This window comes from Rhagoletis pomonella, unplaced genomic scaffold (assembly GCF_013731165.1).
Source record: "Rhagoletis pomonella isolate Grant_MI unplaced genomic scaffold, Rhpom_1.0 Rhpom_scaffold_00003, whole genome shotgun sequence".
In the NCBI taxonomy this organism is placed as follows: domain Eukaryota; kingdom Metazoa; phylum Arthropoda; class Insecta; order Diptera; family Tephritidae; genus Rhagoletis; species Rhagoletis pomonella.
The window spans coordinates 93,540,093-93,564,418 of record NW_023458557.1 but is presented as its reverse complement, the minus strand read 5'-3'; the positions used below and the strand labels follow the sequence as shown (position 1 = coordinate 93,564,418).

General features: G+C 40.3%; 1 protein-coding gene across 2 annotated transcripts; it reads right to left on the bottom strand.

Moving 5' to 3' along the window:
• Positions 1–6,515: 6,515 nt before the first annotated feature.
• LOC118735828 (intraflagellar transport protein 52 homolog) lies at positions 6,516–24,143 on the bottom strand. Of its 2 annotated transcripts, XR_004992649.1 has the most exons (8): positions 23,665–24,143; positions 23,386–23,603; positions 23,052–23,295; positions 22,809–22,992; positions 22,502–22,753; positions 22,111–22,437; positions 21,859–22,031; positions 6,516–6,603 (listed from the first exon to the last, which is right to left on the bottom strand). XR_004992649.1 is itself a non-coding variant. In XM_036465803.1 (7 exons), the coding sequence occupies exons 1-6, from the start codon at positions 23,772–23,774 to the stop codon at positions 22,144–22,146; spliced, it is 1,302 nt and encodes a 433-aa protein (XP_036321696.1). In that variant the 5' UTR covers positions 23,775–24,143; the 3' UTR covers positions 21,481–22,031; positions 22,111–22,143. The 2 variants fall into 2 exon arrangements, 1 of the variants encoding a protein (XP_036321696.1); XM_036465803.1 differs by lacking the exon at positions 6,516–6,603 and having other exon boundaries at positions 21,481–22,031.
• Between the last annotated feature and the right edge of the window lie 183 nt (positions 24,144–24,326).

Below are 24,326 nucleotides of genomic sequence, written 5' to 3'. Positions count from 1 at the left end.
ACACTATAATTAAAATCAACAAATAAATTGTGTGTCCCCAAATATGTACATACGAGTCAATGGTAGATTAGCCACGTCGGACCCCCATAATGGAAATGCCTATAATTTGTTCCTGAAGGGCTTCAGCCTTACAAACAGTATCGCCGATGGGACTTTGAAAACTGTCGAGTCCAGGGGCTTTATTGATCTTAAGCACCATTACTGCTGCCTTGTCTTCTTCTTCTTCTTTTTTGGCGCTGTAACCGCCTAAGCGATTTTGGCCGAGTTCAGCAAAGCATGCCAGTCGTTTCTCCTCTGTGCCAACTGACGCCAATTGGAAACGCCAAGTGAAGCCAAGTCCTTCTCCACCTAATCTTTACATCGCAGTGGGGGCCTCCCTCTTCCTCTGCTACCACCAGCGGGTTCCGAGTTGAATACTTTCAGAGCTGGAGCGTCGGTGTCCATTCGAACGACATGACAAAGCCAGCGGAGCCGCTGTATTTTAATTCGCTCCACTATGTCCATATCGTTGTAAAGCTCATACAGCTCATCGTTCCATCGTCTGCGGTACTCGCCGTCGGCAACGCGTAAAGGCCCGTAAATCTTCCGCAAAATCTTTCTCTCAAATACTCCAAGAGCATGGTTGCCACAATTGGTAACTTTCTACCAAAATTGGTAACTTTTAAACGGTTTGGTAACCTGGTAACTTTTTTTTAATTTTGGTAACTTTTGCAACTAAACATCTATTACTAGAAGAAATGAATTATGCTTTAAATGTGCGTATTTATAAAATCCCTTCGAGTTCCAGTGGCAGCACTACTGACACTTCTACAAAATTACTTTGATAAAATTAGAGTCATCTCATATTCGAATACTGGAAATATTTGAATTACAGTGGCAGCACCACGGGCTGCACTTCTATAACAACTTTCGAATTTTTGCGATAAATTTTGAATTCTACCCTCTCACATTTTAATACTGGCCATCTGGCAATTTTTGGTAAGGTCCATAAATCGTTTGGATTATTCCGGCACCAAAAAAAAATGTACCGACATGTATTTCGACGTACAGTAAATTATGAAAAACCGACAAAATAGCAAAAAAATTAGCAATTTTCGCAATTTACTCCAAACGGGCGGTTAAAAGCACCCGCCACTTTTTTTTGTGTGCCGGTGCTATTATTCTGTGAGTCGCAGGTCCAAGTATCGGTACATTCCGAACGAAAAATTAAACTGAAATGGCACAACGCCGAAACCGGTTTGTCTCCAAACCAAATTTGACAAGGGATGATGGAAAATCGTTCCACATTACATCATACTCCTACCCTGTGGGAAACACCAACAACGAAAATGAGAATAACGGCACATGCAGTAATTAATTGATAGAAAAATATTTTCTAATAAAAAAAATTATTATAATTGTCAATAGCATTTTAAATCTTGATAATTTATCAAGAAAATAGATTTAAACTTCTGTGCTAGAACTGGGAGTTCTTGATAAATAATCAATCACAGAATCGGGCTGTAAGTATATACATATTTGTTATGAAATATAGCAGTGTTAAATATTCAGTATAGAAGAGAGGATTTTGGTAGTGAAGATTTGGTAACTTTTCTTAAGAGATTTTGGTAGAAAAAAATGTTGGCGTGTGGCAACCATGTTCAAGAGCCGCCTGATCGGATGTTGTCATTGTCCATGCTTCTGCGCCATATACCAGCACGGGCATGATGAGTGACTTATAGAGCGTGGTTTTCGTACGTCGAGAGAGGACTTTACTCCTGAATTGCCTACTCAGTCCAAAGTAGCACTTGTTGGCAAGAATGATTCAACGTTGGATTTCAATGCTGATGAGAGGAGATACTTCGTCTTGTCCTCGTTTACCACCAGACCCATTCGCTTTGCTTCCCTATCCAACTTGGAAAAGGCAGAACAGACTTCGCGGCGATGATGTCGATATCATCGGCATAAGTCAGCAATTGCACGCTCTTGTAGTAAATTGTTGCTGCCTTGTCTTGGCCTAGTGAAAAACGTAAGCTTCACTTCTATATATTGTTATGGATCGTTCTTAATCAAATACAACCCCACAATTGCAATTCAACAGCCGATTTCCCTCCCGATTTTCGCGGAAACCGTTCGAGTTTTTGAAGCTATTTTATAAAACTTTCGAGCCAATTCCTGCCTGCCAACGTCTCGAGCTCCACACACTGACTTTTTTACATCTTTCTGTCTTTCTTTTCTTAACTTTGAAAGGCGTTCTTCCAGGTCATCTCTTCCTTCTTCACTCCTTATTCGCGTTCTACAGTGTCGCTGTGTATCACTAACGATCAGCGGCGGGTTTTAGTATGCGCTTGTCCATATCAAATTGATTAGAAGTTCTTAAAAGCTATCCCGCGAACGTTGGCAATTTGTTTTTTGTCGGGAACGAACTTGGATACAAGGTGTAACAAATTACTTCCAACCACAAGTGTAACACAAAATTTATGCGCAGTCTGGTGGCAGCTATTTCCAGTTTCCATATCTCCTCCATCGCATTTCTTATATTGCGGTAATGTTAGCCTTAAAATTTGTGAGGCAAATAAATCTGCTGGATAAAAGCTATACAGGGTCCGGAGGTATCCGTAAATCCTAGCCCTTGTACCGTTTGCGAGGGTCATCGACATTTGAGCAGATAATTTCACGAGGCTTGCTTGGTATTTTCATTAGAAGCACTTTTCCCACCGCACCGGTCAACTAATATTTTTCTGATCTCATATCTTTACGAGAAACCACCATCTCATCTAAGCGCGCACGCGCGTTAATCGTCATCAAAAAATCGCTGCGCAGACTTCACCGTCGGCATGAAGCTGGAATGCGCATAGCATTTTAATGGCGTGTTTGATTAGCGCGACAATTTCACGCAATGAATGCCAAATGGACAGCAGGCAAGCAGCCAATAGCAACACCTCCACGTGCATACGAACTACTGTCGGCGTGGCTGCAACTGCTGCTGCTGGCAAAACAAAAAAAAAAAAAAACAGTTCCAGTCCAAGTGAATACAGCCTCGTTTATGCAATTGACAGCTATGTTGCATATATATGTATGTATGTACATACGTGATGGAGACGAGCATCTTCAAATTCATTGCGTCTTTTGAGAGGCATCTTCCCCGTAGCTCCCACTGCACCTATCCACTGCTGCCACCTGCCATTTGCAGGTTTGTAGTATTGCGTGTCTTGCTGCAGCTCCGCGCTGCGCCAGTGGAAGCTGGCGACAGATAAGGATCGTGTTCGACAACTTGTATTATATACAGTACGTGTGCATGTACGCATTGCTACCTCTCCCCCAATCGCCCGTTCGCCACTCAATTAGCTTGCTGCATTTGTGAGTTGCTGTTGTTGTTATTGTTGGTGCATTGCTTTAAAAATGTTTTATTTATGGTTTTGCATGGCATCGTTGACTTGTTAAATGGGTGTTCCCTTTATATTCCATTATTGTGTCTCCACCATTACGCTCCATACCGTTGCTTACTGGGCATACACCGCATTCTACCCAGCATCCTTACGGTCTTTTATGTTGTAGGTACATACAATCTTTATTGTTGTGGCTTGGCTTTACCCTTCAACATTTCGGAATGTTGTCACTAATCAGCACCACCAACAAAGCAACAACAAAGTAACAGCAGCATTGAGCAATAAAATTATAAAACAAATTGACACTTGTCAGAAGCTGAAAACGTTTAAGGTCCAGCGATAAGTGACGCTCTGCTCTCGTCGAAAACTTTTAAGAGCGCGTATAGCAGGCAATTTTTTAAATATTGAAAGCGGGAAAAGGGGACGAGGAAATAACGGAGAGCTGTCATAGCACAACTGTCATTTTTTGACATATTAATGTCACTTTAAAGAATTGTAAACGTCAATTAAATTAGTTGACAGCTTCCCGTATTGGTTTTGTACTGATATGACTGTTGCCGACTAAACACGGTAGTATTGATTTACAAGTTGTTCTGTTATGAAACAACAGCCAAATCTAAAGTGGAATTATTAAAAAAAAAGTAAATAAGAACTAAGCACACGATGCTAAGTGTCGGATTAGGAGGTACGGATTAAGTAGATGTCGATTTGATAAAATTCGGAATCAAAAGTCGGTGATGCTATCGCCCGAGCAACACTGAATTCAGAAAGTGAGAGACGTCTGAGAAAAAATTTCGAAAATACGGTCTTCGAACCTGTAGAGGTAAAATCAGCAGAACCTCAGTTATTACACTAGGTATCATTATAACTCCTTAAATATTATAATAATTACATGTATCCAACTTTAGAACTTAGTCCATACTCAAACTGAGCGAACTTTGTAAAGCTGGTCACTAAATAAAATCCCATGTGCGACAGAATTATATATTTAAATAAAAACCAACCATCGAAATTCTAGCAGTCATTCTCAGTCGGCAGAGAATTGGTTTACCTCTCAAAGCAAAGCATTTTATATCGGTGTTGATCATAAAACTAAGCCGGATGGTTAACATTGAAAACCGAGGGGAAAAAGCTTAAAGTTGAAGAAAAATTTAATTTGATTGGGAGCGGAACTTAATATTTCACAACGGCGACAACGTCTTGCAACCGTATAAAGTGTAACGTAGCATGAAAGAAAATTTGTTCCAAAATACATGCCAAAACTAATGGAAATAAGCACCAGGAAGTTTAAGAAATATCTTCAACGGAAACTGGGATTGAAAACGTAATTTGAAACGTGCATCTCACGATTATCTGGTTTACCTGACCAGGAGAATCCTGTCAGGGACCCTTACTTCAGCATATGAGCGTTCGCTGGAACGGTCACACTCAACGGTTACCTTTCATGTCTGGATTTCCGACCATTACATGTGGCATGAAATGACATTTCTGTACGAATTTAAGTAAGTTTTTTAGCTTAGGTGGTAGACCCTATATATGCATGTACTTAGACTGAAATTATATTCGGCGAGGAAAGAGGTGATTAAGGACATCAAGTAATCCTGAGCCTCAATCCGGTCATACTTATCGAACTGTAACCGGTTAAATCGACTTCGTCGAGGCCGAAATATGGTAGTATGTAGGACTAGGTTCCAGCATAAAAAGATCCATTAAGCTACTTGGATGCCTCAATATCGAAAAACGATAGACCAAATCGATCATGTTGTGATAGACGTAAGTCACGCTTCCAGAATTTTAGACGTACGTACACTCCGAAGGCCAAACATCGATTCTGGACCACTACGTTGTTGCAGCCAAGACACGCACCCTCCTCTCTGAATCAAAAAATGTGCGCCCAACAATGCAAGGAAAGCACAACGTCGAAAAGCTGCAATCCCAACAGCTCGACTCTTACACCTTCTCCCTGAGAGCACTCTTCAATAAACGTACATACATACTTGGGCGGTAGAACCACATTTCCCGCTCATTATAATCAGTCGGATTTCAGCTAGCCCGAAAGCAAAACTGGTAGGATGAGGAGTTTCAGGAAGCTGCACACACTGCGAATGGGCCCAACTCGTGCTATGTGGCACCGCTATAGGGAACCGAGACATATTTGCCGCATTAAGAAGAGAGAGGCCGAAATACGTTAATGCGAAGAGTGTGGGCACCTTGGCTATAACGAGATACCAATAGCAATTACGCGGCTGAAAAATAACAAAGCTGCTGTAGCTGACAGCCTGCAAGCTGAGCTATTCCAGGACGGCGGCGAGGAGCTGTTAAGGTGCATGCATCACCTCTTGTGCAGAATATGGAATTTAAGTGTGCTCTGCCTAAACCGCGAGAAAGGCGACCAGCCGCGGGATTAGCCTTCTAAGCATATGTATGTTACAAGGTACACTCGGTATTGTGTGAAAGACTGAAGCCCACCATCAACGAACTGATTGGGCCTGAATGTGGTATATCCGCGAAACCAATACGGCTGTGCAAAATGACGTTGAGAAACACCACCAGCTGCGTCAGAATGGGGACGGACCTATCCGAGCGACGGAAAGACTAGGTGAAGATGGACTTGGCTTCACTTGGCATTTCCAATTAACAAAAAAGATAAACGACTTTCGGTTACAGCTCAAAGACACTCTCAACACCAAGCTAGCAATGACTAGTCTTTTGGCACTAAATCTTCATTTCAAATACGTCGACTGGAAAAACTAGTGCATACATATACATATAATACGTCAATCGGCAATTTTCTTTTTTTTTCAAATCTTTTCATACATATTTTTCCCCCTAACTGGATTAACTGACTTCGTTCTTTTATTCAGAATATAGGCATGTCCTTCTCTAGGCATGTCTTTTGAGACGACACGATGCGACCGATATGGTAACACGCGCATATTGCACACGTCAGTGTATTAAATTTTCAGCTTCGTGCATTTCAAAGGTGTTTCGTAGTAGATGCGCATGCATAAAAGGTATGCACATATACATATGTACATGTATGTATGTATGTAAGTACATACTATGTTTGATGGAAGTGTCACATTATTTTCTATTTAACTTATGTACTTACCTTTTATAGACAACTATTGTAATTTTTGCATTTTTTTCCACTTTTGATATGCTTGCTGATCTTGCGGTTTCATGGCTTTCTATATGTATGGATGTGCGCGCATGTTATGGAGCAGCTTCATAGCTAAATAAGGAGAAATAAATAAGAAAAATATAAAAGGGTAGAAAAAAAAAAAGAAAATATGGCAAGAAAACTAAGAAAAAAATATAAACCAAAGGTATTTTGAAATCTAAGATTTGTGAGATGTCTGCTGAGTGTAGCCTTTTATATGCCTTACTTAGCCTAACAGTCAGCTTATCAACTGTCAAAGCTTAAAACGACAACAACAGCAACAATTACGACACCTTCGCGACAAACAAAGCAGAAGAAGTAATGCAGTTTCAGAATGAAAAACAAAAAAGAAGAAGAAAAAAACAAGCCGTTAATGCGCATGTCAGTGCGCCGAGCAAAGATTAAAATCCCACCGATTATCGATTAAATCATGCGTCTGCTCCGCGGCCTATTAAATATTTGTGAGCATAAATATGTACAGTCATAAGACGCTATAAGGCGATTTTTTTCTACTCGTTTGCTTTGAAAGTATGTGTGTATTGCTTGTAAGCGAAAAAAAAAATATGTTTTACAAAATGAACAAGTGAAATAATTGTCCAAATGCATTGATCTAAACACCAAGTCAACAAAATGCAACCAAAAGTCACAGCTCACAGCCAATTCAATGCGGCAGTAATCGAAATTGTCTCCAAGTAACCAACCTCCGTCTCGCTGCGTAAAGCATGGACATGCTACAGCAGCAAACGCCAAGCTCCAAACGGCAGAGTCGACAATTTAATGATCGCCTATCGTGTACTTAAGTGAAAAGAATTAATTTCGACTTTATCTTAAACTGCCTCCTAGCAGCGGCAGTCGAGCATGCGCGTATTGACCACAGCGTGAACCTCGACGCCACCAGCAAACATTCTCAACGCCAAACAAATGCGTTAATGCATTGTATCTGCCCAATCGTATGCCCGTCTGTCCGTCCATACCGTCATTGTACAAGTAAACACGTCTGTCCATCCGCTTGCTGCATGGCTCCACAGCTCAGCTTATGTACATATTTCGCTGTGTGTTGCGGCGCTGTTGGCAGCATGTATTGTCAGCCAGGTGACAAATCTTCGACAAAGTACCCTCTGCGCTCAACAATAATAACGACACACTTACAACAACAATTGCTAGAGGCGTTTGTTGTTTATTTTTTTTCTGTTTTTGTGGATTTGTGTGTGTCGCCTACGTCCAGCTGCTTACCTCCGCCTCATTGACATTTATTCTCACTTCTTATTTCTGTGATCGGGTTAATGTGGTGTGTGGACCTACAACGTCGTTGTTCTACTCAACTCTAACTAGTTTGAAACACAATGGACATATGAGTTTATTTAGCTAAAAATGCAACGCACGCACGAGTCGTTGGTTTTTTTCGTATGGATGTGTTTTTGTTTTTATTGAATGTGTGTAATAAACGTACGAGTATTGTGGGGGGGTATTCATTAGTTCTTAATGTATTGTTGGCAAAAACATTGCCTCAAAGCTCATTAGAACAACCAGTGCCCAAAGTATTTTGTCTAAGACTGAACAAATAAAAAATACCGACGATGTTGCGAATTTTTCTTTTGACAGAATTACCGCCGGCTATGCTGGTGACCCGCTAATTTATTCTAGCGGATTTTGGTTCTGAACCTTTACAGTATACATGTCTGAGATCGTGATAAGTTTCTTAACCAGTGACTGCCAAAGCACATAACACTACGGAAAATTTTTAAAGCTTTCAATGGGGTTCTATAAGCGCGCCGAGAATACAACAGCAAAAGTTCTCTCTGATTCACCGAAGGTTAAATTCGCTCAACAATACCCCATTCGCACAGAGCAAATCCTACCTGCCATGCTGAGTCATTTAATTACTCTGTTCCGGTATTTTCCAGACTAAATCCTGTGGAACTGTCAAACTACAAACTTACTCTCTTAGGTCGTTGAAAGCATTGAGCAGACGGAATTCGCAGTTGGTGCCTTTCTTGATATAGAGGGAGCTTTTAATAATGTCTTGCCTGAGTCTATTGTAAACTCCCTAAATAAGCTAGAGGTCGAAGCTGACCTTGCTAGGTTTATTCACCGCATGCTTTGCAACAGAACAATTGTACCAAAAGGGAAAGTTCTTTCGCCGTTGCTTTGAGTTGTTGTCGTTAACGACCTGTTAGTGGCTGTGAATCTGTTTCTGCTGCCTATACTGACGATGCAGTACTGATAACAAAGAGAAAGTTTCTGAATACACTGTTTGAACTTAGCGTGTGAACCCTAGCAAAACAGAGCTTGTTTTTTTTTACTAGGAGGTATAAGTTACCGAATTGCAATCTCCCCTCGATGGGCAGTCTTCCACTAGGGCTCTCTGACAGGGTGAAGTATCTAGGCTTGATCCTCGGCAGCAAGCTTTCCTTGAAGCCCAACGTATAGGAAAGAGTCAAGAAGGCTATAGTAGGCCTATCAAGTTTCGTTCGAAAACTATGAGGGGTTGTTTGACATCCCTATCGACCTCATCGGATATCTAAGCTATGAAGCTCATTGGGTTCCTGGTCATAGCGAAATCCCGGTTAGACAAAGTCTGGGTGCTCCCTTGACCTTATTTGGTCTACTTCTGAACAGATTGACGTTTAGTCAGCTCAGAATGCGCTGGGCGAAAACCTTGGAATGCAAGGTGGCTAAATCCTACCGGCCACGTGTATACCGGAGCGGATCCAGTGAGCTCTTGAGGCTAAGCAAGTTACACCTCTCGCCATTAGTGGGAGTTGTAGCTGAATATCATCGATAACCCTTACTACACCAGGTGCATGGAGGAAGATGAGGTGCAACACGTGATGCTCTGGTGCCCTGCCCTTGCGAACCTAAGATTCAAGCACCTCGAGCCGCAATTGTTCCACACTCCCAATGAGCTTCTGGGAATGGATATCAGTCGCGTGAAGAACTTCAGGTCAATCACAGAGCGTTTTTCATATAAGAACCCATGAAATTGCCGTTATCAGTTTATTTTAACGCATACCCCTAAACCTAACCTCAAAAATGCCATAAAAGGCGCACTGATGAATCTAGAATTTGGTGAAAAATTTCACCGGCGAAAAATTTCGTTCAATGAAATGGTTCACTTTATTATGAATGTGGAACGATTTCGGGTGAACGGCATTTCACATAGATATTTCGAAGTTGGGATAACAGCTGTCAAGGCCATTGAATACAATTTCGATTTTGAACATACATACATACGAGTAATTCGTACGTTAGTGAAAATTTAGCAATTAAATTCATGATAAGGCTGTATATGTTTATAATAATGTTATCTAATATATTGGCGTAATCGGACGCAATCTACAAAAAACAAAAATTAAGAAGTACGTATTGCGGACCTCTTTTGAAGCACATTTTTTCTTCAAAGTTATGCATCACATACTACACGCAAAACGGTCGCAAAATTATCACAAAGTCGATCAGCGACTAAAACAAAAAAATTGAAAATCCCGCACATAAATCAAACAGCTACACAACCATTCATTTTCGGTATGGCAATAGTCATTCCTTTTCACACCGAAAACATGTTTTTACACAAAAATTAAATGTTAGTTTACACTCACGCATGCATACATACATATACATATGTGCACAAACGTAAGCAAAGATTTCCAGGCAAACTAACGCATCGCTCAGCCGCTTTTAATAAATTAATTACAAATGACAATAAATTTAATTGAGCGAGCCTTGTTGGGCATAAATCTTAGGCGTGATGCACACGTGAGTCATAAAGCACTGGATCGTTACTATATTGGCTGGTATTTTAACAAGTATGTTTGTATGTATGGCTTGCTGCTTACCCCATGTTACTCTAATCAAGTACTTAATGTGTGCGGGCTCAATTCTCCTAAGCTGCTTTTAGACAATTTCTACGAAGTACAATTTCTTTGAGTTTATTTCTTTTCTTCTCTTTGTTTTCATCAAATAATTTATTACATTTAACTACACGTTTACTAAATTGACCATAATATGTAATTTTCGTTGTTTAAGTGTCAAAATGACAACGCCAGATACACGATGCATTGACAGAGGTCAGTTCTAACAGCATAAAGACACCTTGTGCTTTTTACTACGAAAAGGTTTATGAATAAGAAAAGATAAATGAAGAACATGCATTTGGACACTTGTTTGGATTTGATGACACGACACTGATTTGAGTTGCGTTAGACTGATGAATATGTGATGCAACTTCGAGAGTTCTAAATTCCAGCAATTCCAGGAAAGCTAGCTATCTCACTTTTTGCTGTAACAACAGGAGTAGAGGAGAACTCCTTCGGAAGCTTAGAAAATGCTAAATACTTTTAGACATACTATAAAGTTCGAAGGAATTTGGAATCTATGTGATAACGCCATTTAATTATGTGAGTGCACTTTTCCAACACACCAATTAATAGGAGCAGAGGGACCACATTTCCCGTTATCCATTTCCAGGTATCCTTTTTTATAATTACAACAGGAACCAACAGACTAAAAACTGGACTGTCCGGTTTTTGACCAGTTTTTAGTATGTTTGTTCTTGTGATAATTATCAAAAAAAAAATAACTATGGAGTGTGTGTGATCTGTTTAAATACACACATACACAATCACTCTATTCTCTTCTTGAAATACTGTTTGGCGTCTTTTGGAAGGTTGAAAGGCCTAAGAAATGGCAATCTCGCGGGTTGCCGACTGAGCTATCTAAGTATGGCATCGGAAGTTTATAACGTCAGAATTGGAATAGCGAACGAGATATCATTAAGATTTCTTTGATCGGATGCTGTGGAAGATATTAAAAGTTGCCGAACTAAATCGATCGGGAAATTTTTTCCATGCAATTTATCTATAAAACGGCTTCAATACACGCTACATTTGTCTGTCATGAAGTAAACGGCTTGGTACTCTTATAACTTTTTACAGTTATAATTTTAAAACCGACGAGCTAAACCTTGAAGTATTCAAGAGAAAGATTTTTCGGAAGGTTAACGACGGCAAATATATATTTCGTGAAGCGAATGAGCGCTAACGCTCCTGGTAAATATTCAACGCGGTACTCGCTGGTGGAAGCAAGAGAAGAGGAATGCCCCTTCTGCAATGGATTATCGATGTGGTGAAGAACTTAATATTTCCTATTGGCTTCAGTTCGGACGAAATCGTCAGAGCAAAGTCGCATGCCTTTAAAAACCAATCTAGTTAATCTATCTAACAAAATGGGCTATGCTAAAACCGAACTTGTCTCTCTCATAAGGAAAATAAAAATCCCGGAATCCCCCTTACCAAGGTCGGACGGGACTAGTGGGAAATACTTAACTTTTATCTTTGACTCCAAATGTACGTGGAGGCTCAACGTAGGGAAAAGAGCAAAGAAGAGCCTAGCAGCGTACTATAACTGTAAAGAAGCTTTCGGGAAAAACTGGGGGCCGTCACCTCATATCATTCACGGTATGTACACCGTAATCATCCCACTGATTTTTGCCTATGAAGCGCTGCTCTGGTAGAAAGCATTGGATAAAAGCAGCATCAGAGAATAATTGGAAGAATGCAGGGACTCACAAGCCTCAGTATATCAGGCGCCATGAGAAGGGCTGAATATGATATTTTACTTGATGCCACCACAAGTATTTGTAACAGGTGCAGCCGCCCTTAGACTGAGGAAATCTAAATTGTAAAAGTCTTGAAGATAATTAATAGTGGACAGCGTAAAGGAATCTAGGTCCACTTAGATGTCCGAACTGCTTACCTCAAGTCATCCTGGGATTTTAGTTTTATGATTCCCATACACTTTCCAAACCGGGAAGATAGAGAATGTGGCTTCCTGTCGGTAAATGATGGTATTTCCGTCTACACTGATTGCTCAAAGATGGAAAAAGGAGTCGGCTGGGTTCTGTACACCAAGGACCTTCAAATAAGGCAGCCATATCGCCTGCCTGATAACTGCTGCGTCTTTCAGGTGGAGATCTTTGCCATAGAGAAGGCTGCGTATACCAATAAGTTCCCTCTGCAGAAGTTGTGGGGATGATGACGAACAGGAATCGATTCACTACTCTTTTGTCAATGTCCAGCTCTCCAGGCAAGGTGTCTCAAGCATTTAGGATCCCCCTTGTTCAATAGCATGGGGGAGATAGCGGAGGTGAAAATATCGAACGTCTACGGCTTCACCAAAGCTTGACAGACTTTATACTGACAGTATGGATTAATCTCGATTCGAAGGATGTGCCTCCATTTAGCACTCACAGAGATCATCCACAATGGGCAAATCTGCATCCGAGTGCCAGTACGAGTCATTCGTTCGCGCCTTCTTAACCTAACCTAATCTAATCTATCTTTTGTGTATAATTTATGCAGCCGAGACGTGTATCAGCGCATATTAATGCAATTAAATGTGAAAAACCAAATTAAAATAAATATTTGTGTAATAAAATTATTAAAGCTATCAACAGCAGCACCATTTCTACCACTACTTGATAGCTCTTTATAATAAGCATACAACAGTGCGCTCAAGCAACAAAGCCAGAGCTAAAATTACTATTAATTGTGAATAGGAAAATCTCGAAACATACGGATTTAAGTGTTAAGTATGTAAGAATGCCCACGCGCAAAGATGTTTAACGTACCACGCCGGCTAACGCAATTAACTAGTATTATACATATATGTATGTATGATGGGAAATTATTATTTTTATTTCACTTTAGTTAAGCACCTTGTCTTGCTTGGTTAGTGGCCGTTATATGCGTTTGGTGTAGATTTTATGATAATTTCCGCCTTAACACCTAAAATAGTGTTTTGTTTTTGCCATTTGCAAGTTCAAGCCTTTATGCATGTGGCGCCTTCTAAATTTTTATCTGCATCGGCATCTTAAAATATCCATTATTGCTGCGTTGTTAGCGCCAGAAACCACAAATGTCTCTTTACTTTTCTAGTTATTTAAGCTCAAATATACAATTGGCTAATATACATAGATTTTTGTGCAATTGATTGGCTAACGGATAGTGGAAAGGTGAAATTGCCCAGGAAAGGAAGATAACGCTAATTCTATATATGTATGTAGTTTGTTTTCTTCAGCACACTATGTAGTCAGCAAAAAGCTGAGCTGCATAAGATAAATGGAGTCTCCCAAAAATTCCGTAAAAATCATGAGATTCTCGAAAGTCCCAAAATATTTTCTGCAACATATAGTATTACGTAAATTCTGCTTTACATATACGTAGGTACATAGATACATACGAAAAAATCTAAATATAACTTCCTAATTTACGAAACTAGAGCAGCATTTAACCCTAGATGTGGCATACAGTTGGTTGGGACCAAGTTTCCCTGGTTGCGTCACACGGGAGTATAACTTTATGGCTTGGAGAGTGGCTAGGCTAAGGTTATACCGAAATCGTGAAAAAGCTGTCTTCATCTCTCCCAGGAATTTTAGGCCAATCACCCTCTCTTAGTTCTTGCTTAAAACTCAGGAGAGGCTGGTTCATCTGTATATTAGGAACGGGATCCTCGCGATCGTCTGTCGAGAGCTCAGCATGTTTACATCAAGGGTGGGTCAATTGAGGAAGGCTTGATTTATAATGACCTCACTGTGGGTGCCTTTCTCGATATCGAGGGCGCCTTTAACAATGTACTACCGGGGGCAGTAGTCAGATCCCTGGTAAAGCTTGCGGTCAAAACTGACCTTGTTAGGCTCATAAACCGCATAATTTGCCTATGCCGATGATGTTGCGCTTTTAGTGAGGGAGAAATTTCTGGACTCTTGAAATAAAGTTGTCGAGGAAGCCTAATATCGAGGAGAGAGCCAGGAAGGCTTCTGTTGTGACTTTATAAAGTTGCAGAGCGGCAATAGGTAAGAGATGGGGCCTTTCTCCCAAGGTAATTTCCTGGCTCTATGAGACCATAATCAAGCCTCGAGCCTCTTCCGGGATCACTGCGTGCACAGCGTGACACCAGCTAGCTCTTTCTCAACTCATAGCCCACCTAGGGATGCGTGGATGGAGGGCGGTCGTTAGAGGGATGCACCGGTGAATTGGAAGGGTCGGTTGGGTGAATTTTTCCAGGGAGCTCTCAATCAATCTTAAATTTAGGCTTCCAGATCACTGTAGTGTGTTTCAGGCGGACGTTGCTGCTATTAAGAAAGCAGTCGATTGCTCGCTATTAGTCGCTATGGCGGTAAGGGAGGTTAATATCAGACAGCCAGACGGCAATCAGAGCCTTGGGATCACTTACGGTACGCTCTAAGCTTATTGGCGAATGCCGTAATTTGGATACTGTCGGAATTTTACTTTGTCAGACTTGTCTGGGTGCCAGGCCATACTGATATGGCAGGCTACTATGCGGCACATGAACTGGCGAGATGGCACCCCTGAGGCTGGAGGAAAACCAGGGCATGTGCTACGGCGAGGTTTTTCAGACCAAGGGTGGACCGGGGCGGTCTAGGGATCTCCTTAGGCTCGTGAAGCCGAATCTCTCGATTCTAGTGGGTGTACTGACCTGGCATTGTCCTATCGGGGTTCATGCAGTGCGATTAAATATCTTATTGGACCCCCTATGTCGCAGCTGTATGGAGGACGACGAGGAGGAGTCATCTCACTTGGGTTCACACTCTCTAACAAGTCTGGAGGAGCTCTTCGGGATTAAGATTGGCCGCTTGGTTCGCAGTGGTATCCCAAAGGGCCAACTTCCACGGTCTAAGTGAGCCCCTTACAAACGGCAACCCCCTAAACCTAACCTAACCGCTCTCAACAAAATCGCCTGTGTAAATTGTGTTTCAATTTTCTAGAAAGCGATAAAATCGCTAAGGTAAGAGCAGATACATACATATTTTGAACAGCTGTATGTTAGCATTGATTTGAATATCCTGCCTTGCATTCCGAACAATGCTAATAAAGAGTAATGGCTTGAAGTGGTGAGAAATGAAGCGGCGCTCCAAATTTGACTTTTCGGCAGCTGAACGAAAAGTTAAGTAAATATTTTTTTAGAAAATATTTATTTAAATAGCAACGAACAAATATCCTGCCTGCGATCCCCTTGATCATTTTGTGCTATGTTTATGGTCAAAACTAAGCAAATGGTCAGTGGTGGTGTGTTTGGTAAAAAATGCTTACAGTTCATTCATAAAAATTATTTATTTTTTTTTTTTTATGCCAAGTGTGTATTGCCATGTCATTGAATATGGCTTGTTGAGAAACTATGAATGGACGCAAATATTTCTATGGCTGCACATACACTTGTATGAATGTATAAGTAAATGTTTATACATATGACATAGGTGCCTGGGGTATTCGTTTTTTATTTATTTTTTCTTGAAGCACTAGATGTTGCATTGGTAGTGGAGCAAAAAAAAACAACTGCGAAGTGAAATGAAATGCATTCAAGGTAACTTCCTATGGTGTCGAATTACGAAAGTATACATCAACTACATAGTACATACGTACTTATTTACTTTATGCACGTATGTACATCAAGCCGCTTGGGATAGCAAAGTGCGTCTAGGGCCGCAGCTGTAGGTACACATAACAGTCCAAATGCACATCAAAAAGGTGCATGCATACATGCATAAATATGTATTTAGAAAGCATATAAGTGAATGTGTGATTGCCAATATGCATAGAAATAAATTTATGTATGTACATAAAATAGTATTTGTGCATAAAATTTCTATGGGCACACCTTACAGGATATCTAAAAGCGACGAAAAAGAAACTGTGGGAATTATATATATTTCTCTTGGTTAGCTTTAGCATTTAAAATTAGTAGAGACTTCTATTTATTATATTGACCCCACAGGCAGAGTCTAAAAAAATATTAATTTTCAAGATTTCGATACCATTTCTACGAAAATGCCGCCAGCGATTAGTTCCTGTTTTCTAATTTGAAGAAAAATCTCCGAGAACGAGTGGCAGTAGACAATCATTTCGAAGACATAGACGGCGAATATTTTTTCACTGGGTTGAAAGCACTTTATGGTAAATGTAGCGAAGTTCATTATATTATCACTTCTAGCTGGGAGCTAGAGTTTATATAGAAAAATAATACTAATATGCATTTCTGGCCTAGGAGTGGAAAAATATTATCTTAAGATATAGCCTTTAGCAATTTGAAGGCAGATAGTATAGAATTGGCCTCGATTTTGCGTTTCCAAGGTTGTTTCCTTCAATTGAAGCAGCATGCTTATAGGCAAAATGATGGTTTATGCTTCAAGAAGCAACCTTAATGGCCTCCAATCTTTTTCTGACAGGAGATCGTATTTGTCATTGATATTTGCATACAATATTCTTTCCGGCAGTATTGTTTACCAAAGATAAATATATCCAATTGAATGCGGCAACAATAAACATCATGTCGTATAGCCAGGCAGCGTTAAGAGCACTTGACTCTTGTAAAATGGTGTCAAAGGTAGTAGACAGTTGCAAAAAGGTACTGGTTAGACTAGGACCCAGTAACAGAGTAATCCTATGGTGAGTTCCGGGTCATGAGGCATTCGATCGCAACGAAAGGGCTGACACTCTCGCAAAAATCGGTGCCGGGAGGACTTGCAAGTTACAACCCAATAGCGCTCGGCAAAGGGTAATAGGCAGTCTAAAAAATTCAAAACTCCCACTCGAGTAATCTCCGAACGGCTGCTAAATCTTATCGGAGAGGGTTTAAGAACTCTCACCAGATACCTGACAGGACACTGCAGGCCATCTGCACAAGTTGGGACTCTCAGAGGAGACGAGCTGCAGGTTCATATACTATGTGATTGCCCGCGTATAACTCAACTCAGACTTGTATATCTTGGAGAGCGAATATCGTCTCCATCCAGAATCTGGAACATGACATCGTCCAAAGTGCTTAATTTTTTTAACAGCCTAAGGTTATAGTGACTTGATAAGGGTTAGCACAATAGATCTAGCTAGGTCGCAGCGTTATACATATGCCCTGATAATAATAATAATAATAATAATAAGACGCTGTACTAATTATTTTAAATTAAGTTTATTCGAACTCTTTGAATAATCTTATGCCGTTTTCTTTTCTATCCAAAAAAGTTGCCTTCTCATTGCTCTCTGGCCACTAATACTAAGAAGAGGGCAATGAAAAGGCAACACTTTTTGTAGAAAAGAAAACGCTACTAGTTTAAACGTAGTCTGTATAAAATTCTATTTGAAAGACTAAAGTAAATAAATAAATGAATTAAATTCAACAACTGTTTTTACACACCATTTATTGTTCAATTTTTGTCTCCAGATTTCTTTATTTACAAATTATGCATTTAAAAAAATTAAACAAACCAACAAATCCCCAATGACCACTCCAAAATATCTATTTCCATTTTTTCCGACGAAACAAACCGTAACAAGCTCATTCACACACTTTAAAATCAAATAATTGCTTCAGATCTCCGAATCATCCCCACAACAGCTTCCCCTCTTCTGGTAATTAAGCGAAAATTCACAGCTCAATCGCCCCAATCCAATTGTGAACCGCAGTGGAGTGTAGTATCCCACCAATAATAACATTGTTCACATGATAAATTTATGCGGCAATCGCTGACAACACTTCAATTAGCTGCCAAGCTACTTCAACGCACCTAAAGGAAGGAGCGCCAAGTGCTCTTGATTTTTTTTTTTTTTTTTTTTTTTTGTTAGAGGTTATGAAGCTCCAGATTATCTTAGAAGTTTACATTCATATACATATGTATGTATAAATATGTACATATATTTCCGTATAGTAGGAAGTGTGAAAAAAGAATTACGCTACCATTTAAATTTGATGTAGCGAACGCGCGTGCGCATCAAGTCAAACATCATTGAGTGATTAATTAAAAAGTCATTTGTTTTGACAAGATACGAGTGCATTCTTGTGTGTCTTGTTAGTATGCCCATTCAGGGTGTTGAGAAAATTTATCATCAAAGTAAAGGAACTCATAAATTAAACGACTGGACATATCCTGAGAATTACCAAAATGTAATTTGTGCGCGGGGAGATAACGAAAATGGGAATAGTATGGAAGTACTACAAGAAAATCTGGTAGCTGGCATTCTTAAGATCGTCCAGAAGATCCCATTAAATAATTGCAAGAGCTGGAAGTCCTTCCAAGAGCTCTTCATGGGAATCAGGAGGCTTTCCACTTTGAATTCCTTTCTTCTTTCTTTTCTGTATGTAGCATCTTGTCCAGTCCTAGTAATCTTAGACTGTAGAGAGTTAATATGCGTAACCTCTGGATACAACCTTCGCAGGTATCTTAGTCTTTTTCTCGCCATTGCATCTCATTCTAAGAGGAGCCCGCAGCCTGCATTGTGAAGGGTGATTAGTTCCTTGTAGTTTTTGGGGTTATAGCTTCCTTGAAGTTCCTTCTACTGCCTTAGAGCAGACGTGTTCTCCCAATGTTTTCTACTTAGCTGACGTTCTTCTGCTTTTAACTCTTCCCTGATGGTATGAGAACCAACTGAAAGGACGGGTTTTGGTCCTATAGGTCGATTGCCTGCCGCTGCTCTAGCTAGTCTGTCAGCCTCCTCGTTGTCCTGTATGCCTTTGTTGCCCGGGACCCCCAGCAGATGAACTGTGTTGTGTTCCCCCAGGGTATTTTATCTCGTAACGCATTAACCTTACAACTCCTGATTTAATCTCACACGAAGATACGGCTTCTACGAACTGTCGCATCAGATGACAATGTGCCGTTTCCTTGTGTGCGTCTCTGCAGAAGTACTTCCGCACAAACGCTGATGGAAAAAACCTCCGCTTGAAAGATAGTAGGGTGGTTCCCCAAGGGAATGGAGATCCGGGCCTTAGAGCCATATATTCCTTCCCTTATACCCTCTTCAGTTTTACAGCCGTCTATGAACCACCTTTGAGTGTGGAACCGAAAGGTGTTGTCTAAAATTATCTCATTCCAGGCCGCTTTGCTAGCTAGTTCGGTTCTAAACTTTTTCTTGAAGGTGTTTATGGTAACCATGTTGTTTCTGTTTAGCTGGGAGCTAGGGATCTTGCCTCTGATTTCCTCTCCCAGTCTGCTCAAAATCAACTTGCCCTTGCCAGTGGATTACTTCAAGTGCAGCGGTGCGGCAAGTGCGCATGGCTCCCGTTATGTAGGTGCACACCAATCGCTGAATCCTGGAAAACGATGGCCTCACTGTAATGAGAGTGGTCCTAGCGGAACATGCCATTGCTCCATATATAATAACTATTGGCGTGACAATCGTTGTGTACATCCACCGAAATATGTAGGGACTTCATCCCCATGATTTGCTAGACAGTCTTCTGCAGACCATTAAATCTTACACGGTTTTTGTTACGTGCTTTTCCATAAACCTTGCAGTCAAAATTTATCCTTAAATATTACTTCAATGCACATTTCTATCTCTATACAGTTATAGGGAGCATGACTGGAAGGTTTCTTCTCCTAGTCAAAAGGATAATGGCTGTTTTGGAAGGGATGATGTTATTAAGACCCATCGTGCGACACCTTTTACTGTCCTTAACTGTATTATTTTATTAACTGCTACAATCTCTGCCAGTCTGGTTCGCAACATAGTACTGGTCAACCTACATCCCTTTTCTCTAGACTTCTATCTACTGCCTCGAAATTTCATCGAAGGCTCCTTCAATGTCTTAAAATGCACAAAGTGCTACTTCACCGCCTCGAGTGTATTCCGTATGGTAGTTGACAACTGGAATAGCGCTGTACCCGTTGAACTACCTGCTCGATAGGCTCCATCTCCTTGAGAACGAACGATGTTAGGTTGGATATGAATTTGACACAGGCTCTCCTCCATGCTCCATGTGGGAGATATGCCAGAGCAAGACTTTCCCGCCTGGCATAGGTTAGAATAGAGATTAGCAGATCCAGTTTATTCTTAGGCCGGGTCTTATAGGGTTCAAACAATTCTCTAGCCGATTAGACGGTCGACCTCGTGGACAGAAGCTTTGCTGTGGTTTTCACCTGTGCCTCGTGCTAACGCTCGGTGCAATCCGGCCTTCGAAGTGGAGGTGATGCCTTCACAGAATATTCTAAAACGGTTTCTCTTGGCTTCGCGAATCACTTTAAGTGGTTAGGGCTGACAAGTAGTCGTCCCAATTCGCAGTACGTTTTGCACGGTTAAAAAATTTCCTGACCTCTTTTCGGCGATCTGAGATCTATTCGTGCATGTATCTAGGGAAAACTGTATGATTCCATGATCCGACACCGAGGGCTCTAAGGAGACCCTCCAGCCTAAGACCAAATCATCAGCGCAGGTATTGCCAAGAATAATATCCAGAACTACCGCAGACAGCCGCATAGGTCGAAGGCTGTTCTGTTCGTCGACAAGCTTATCTGTATCTTTTGCCATCGTTGAAGCATCCGTGGCAGCCGTGGTGCTCATCGACAGCCATTTCTGTATCGATTGTTGCCTCACCTGTTTGGGGCCGTTTGGCACATCCCCAGGAGTTCCCAGGAGTTCGCTGCTTTCAAGGCTTAACCAGGACGTTTTTTTTATTTACAATTTACGCTAATGTATACGTTTCTATCATTTAGCAATAAAACCTTTTTTTTATTATGAACCAAAGAACGAAAATAACCCTTAAATATCAAGATTTTTATTTTTAGATCATTGTAACATCGCTATTTTTTAAATTTCATGTTTTCAATCAAAAATAATCCTTAAATCTGACTTTTTAATTTATTTTTTATTTTTTGCCATAATAATCTTTACTTAGGATTTTTATATTCTTCCACCATTTTTAACGGTTATAATGGAGCCTGCATTTTCATGGCCGTTTCTAATCATTTATGTTATAAAAAAGTACGCCTGAAAATAATATGGTATGGAAATAAAAGACGTAAAATAACCGTCAAGTTTGATCCGAAAAATAGAAATCCAACTTTAACGGTTAAACTATGATTCTGGAAGACCTTCAGTTAGAGATCTTCAGTTAGAGTCACTCCATACAAAAAAAAAAATAAAGGGGAAAGGAATCCGGGATTAAAGGCCTCTAACGAAAACCTTTTAAATGGGCTCTTAGCTCCTGAGACTATATACTGGGCGGAGCGACCAAGCAAAGACATTAACGAGCAAACGAAAGAAATTATGGAAAAAAGTAGGAAAATTCCAAATTTCACTCCTTGAGCCAATATGAATTATAGAGCGAAAATCACTGTACACATTTCCAAGTTTTATATGCAGATTTATTTAAAGTAAGTATTTAAGTGCTAAGTTTTAATACTTCTGCTGCCTATAAACTTTTTTCAGACAATAAAAAACCTACAATTTCAAACTGAATTCGAATCCCATGCATGTTTACACATACTGCGATCAACTTTCAACTGAAGCATGCAAAAAAAAACATGAGCGTACTTACCTGTAGGTACACTTAATAAGCCAAAAAATCAACGAAAAAAGTGCCAACTCCTTGATTTAGGTGCAAAAAATTAAAATGTAAGCATTGCTGTTGGAATTTGTTTGGGTTTCAAATGGAGCGCTTAACAGGCTGAATATGAGTTTGATTCACACAGTGCAAGCAATGGAAAAAAACTGAAAATTTTAAAAGAAAAAAAGAAAGAAAATAAAAACTTAGTAAATGTTTTGTCTATTTCAAGTCGAAATGCTACACCTGCTCTTCCTGCATTTTCCTCTTCTGCTCGGCTTACTCATCTGCATATGGCTTATAGCTAATAATCTGATGCGCAAGTATATATAGTATCTCACGTGCTGCAACATCTTGATGCTCGTGTATGATGCCCGTGATGCGCGCGCATTCTTTGATATAATTTTCTAATTCACGCATATTCAGCGGCTTGTGTGCATCCTTCGCAGTTATGGATTGCACACATTTGCTAGTCATTTGCGCGAGTTGTGTGCGTGCTGCGCTGAATACATCATCCAAATCGTAAAGTTCGAGTGGCGGCGCAGGTGGTTCGCTGAAGATTGGCGGAAATGTCTATGCAGAAGAAGCAGACAATGCGCTTGAATATAAATTTGTTTAATTTTTTTTTCTCACTTACGGCAAGTTGCAACGGCGGTAACGGTATCTCAAATTGTGGTTTAATTATTTTTAATGGCTCATACTTGACATTTAATTGTTCATAAGTTTCCATTACATCCTTCAGCAGGCGATTACTCAGCGAGTAGAGGGTCATGTCGAACATTTGCTTAAAATCTGCTGGTGTTTGTGTGCCACCAATTGAGTCAACAAGACACGCTTTTGGGCGATTAGCTATGAATGCGATGTCAGTGAAGGTCTTGTTGTCGTTTATCTGTAAACGAACAGCAATTCATATGAGAATAAATATAATTACACTATAATCTCACCTCCACATCATTAAAATCCAAATGCGTATACTGTATCTCATTGCCGCCCAAAAGTTGTACAAAACATTCCAGAAGTGCGTCGTTCGTCTTATCGTTTGACAAATATTTGTCATGCCACATGTAGCCCGAACCAATAGCCAATATCTTGCCGCCACGCTCATTGGTGTAGTAGCCAGCCAAGGGTCTAAGAAATTGAAGCGTTAGCACTTCATGGTAGTGCGTTTTACCTTTAAAGTCACTCACCTATTGAAGGGATAAACGACAGGACCCGTGCTGAGCAATATGTTCGCTGGCTCAGAAACATTTAAAGTCGCGCCATATGGATATTGAAAATGTATTTTATGCTTCTCATCGCTAAAATCAAAATCAACAATTTCCACATCTTGCTTGATCAGATGGCGCCACATGGACTCACAAACTACGCCGCCGCCGATAATGCACTCCTTCGGATGAAAGTTCTTGTAGTAGTGCGGCCGAACAACAGTATCTGGAGAGATGAAAAAGTAAAAAGCATTAATTGCATTATAGGATTTTGCCAGATCATTTACTTTATCTTCACCCTTCCTGCTTCACTTACCATTATTAATGTAAATGCCGTATTGTTCCAAAAAGAAATTAACATTTGTATTGTATTCCTGTTCGCCACCTTCGCCGAGCATCACCCACAGCCGACCACCCTTTTCCACAAATTCTTTCAGCACCTGAAATTCTTCTTCGGTAAAGCGATCTTGTGGTCCGGCCAACACAAAAATAGTAACACGTTGTAGCTTTTCCTTCTTCAACTCCACATCGTTTCTGTTAATAAGTTTTTAAGCTTTTACCAACATTCGCCTTTGTTAATTCCCACACTACTTACTGCTCAACTTTCCAATGAATTTTCAGTTTGCGGTGCAGCATTTTATAGTTATCCGACAATTGAAAACGTTCATTTTTGGATATATCAAAGCAAATAACGCCTTTCGACATCTTATAGGTATTTTTATGATGCTAACAAATTCTTTATGCCCGAAAATTATGCGATAACTTGTGAAAGCGTAATTTTCGCTTACCGGCTATTGTGGCGCACTTCCGTTTCCTAGCAACCAGATAGATTAGGTGATGCCAGATCTTATTATTAAGTTATTTCTTTAAATATTTTCATTGCTATGGCAGCATGGGCTTGTAACGAGTAAATGTAGTTTTGAATCTTGTGTATTTTTTCCCCTGATGCTCTCAAATTGCAATTTGGTCCCTAACAGTGGCTGCACACGACGAACATATGCGCGCACATGCTCGGCTTGCGGTGCATGTTTGTCGTTTGTAGGACGGTTCACGAGCATGCTCGCAACAAATCAAAAAAATTGCGTTTGCGAGCATCGCATTGGAAACAAAAACAACAGCCTCATATTGTGTTGATGCTTGCAGTGTGCACATCGCGGATAAATGCATCCAAGCCATATGCGTTAATTGAATTTTTGATAAATGAGGCTAAATTACTATATGTATATGTATGTACAAATAAATTTAAGTAACACATAC

Excerpts from the sequence above, each read along its gene's own strand:
- LOC118735828 (XM_036465803.1), bottom strand. The coding sequence starts at position 23,774 with ATGTCGAAAGGCGTTATTTGCTTTGATATATCCAAAAATGAACGTTTT. Across the intron at positions 23,604-23,664 it reads ATTCATTGGAAAGTTGAGCA|AAACGATGTGGAGTTGAAGA; the intron begins GTAAGTAGTGTG and ends ACTTATTAACAG. Across the intron at positions 22,993-23,051 it reads GTCGTTTATCCCTTCAATAG|ACCCTTGGCTGGCTACTACA; the intron begins GTGAGTGACTTT and ends TCAATTTCTTAG.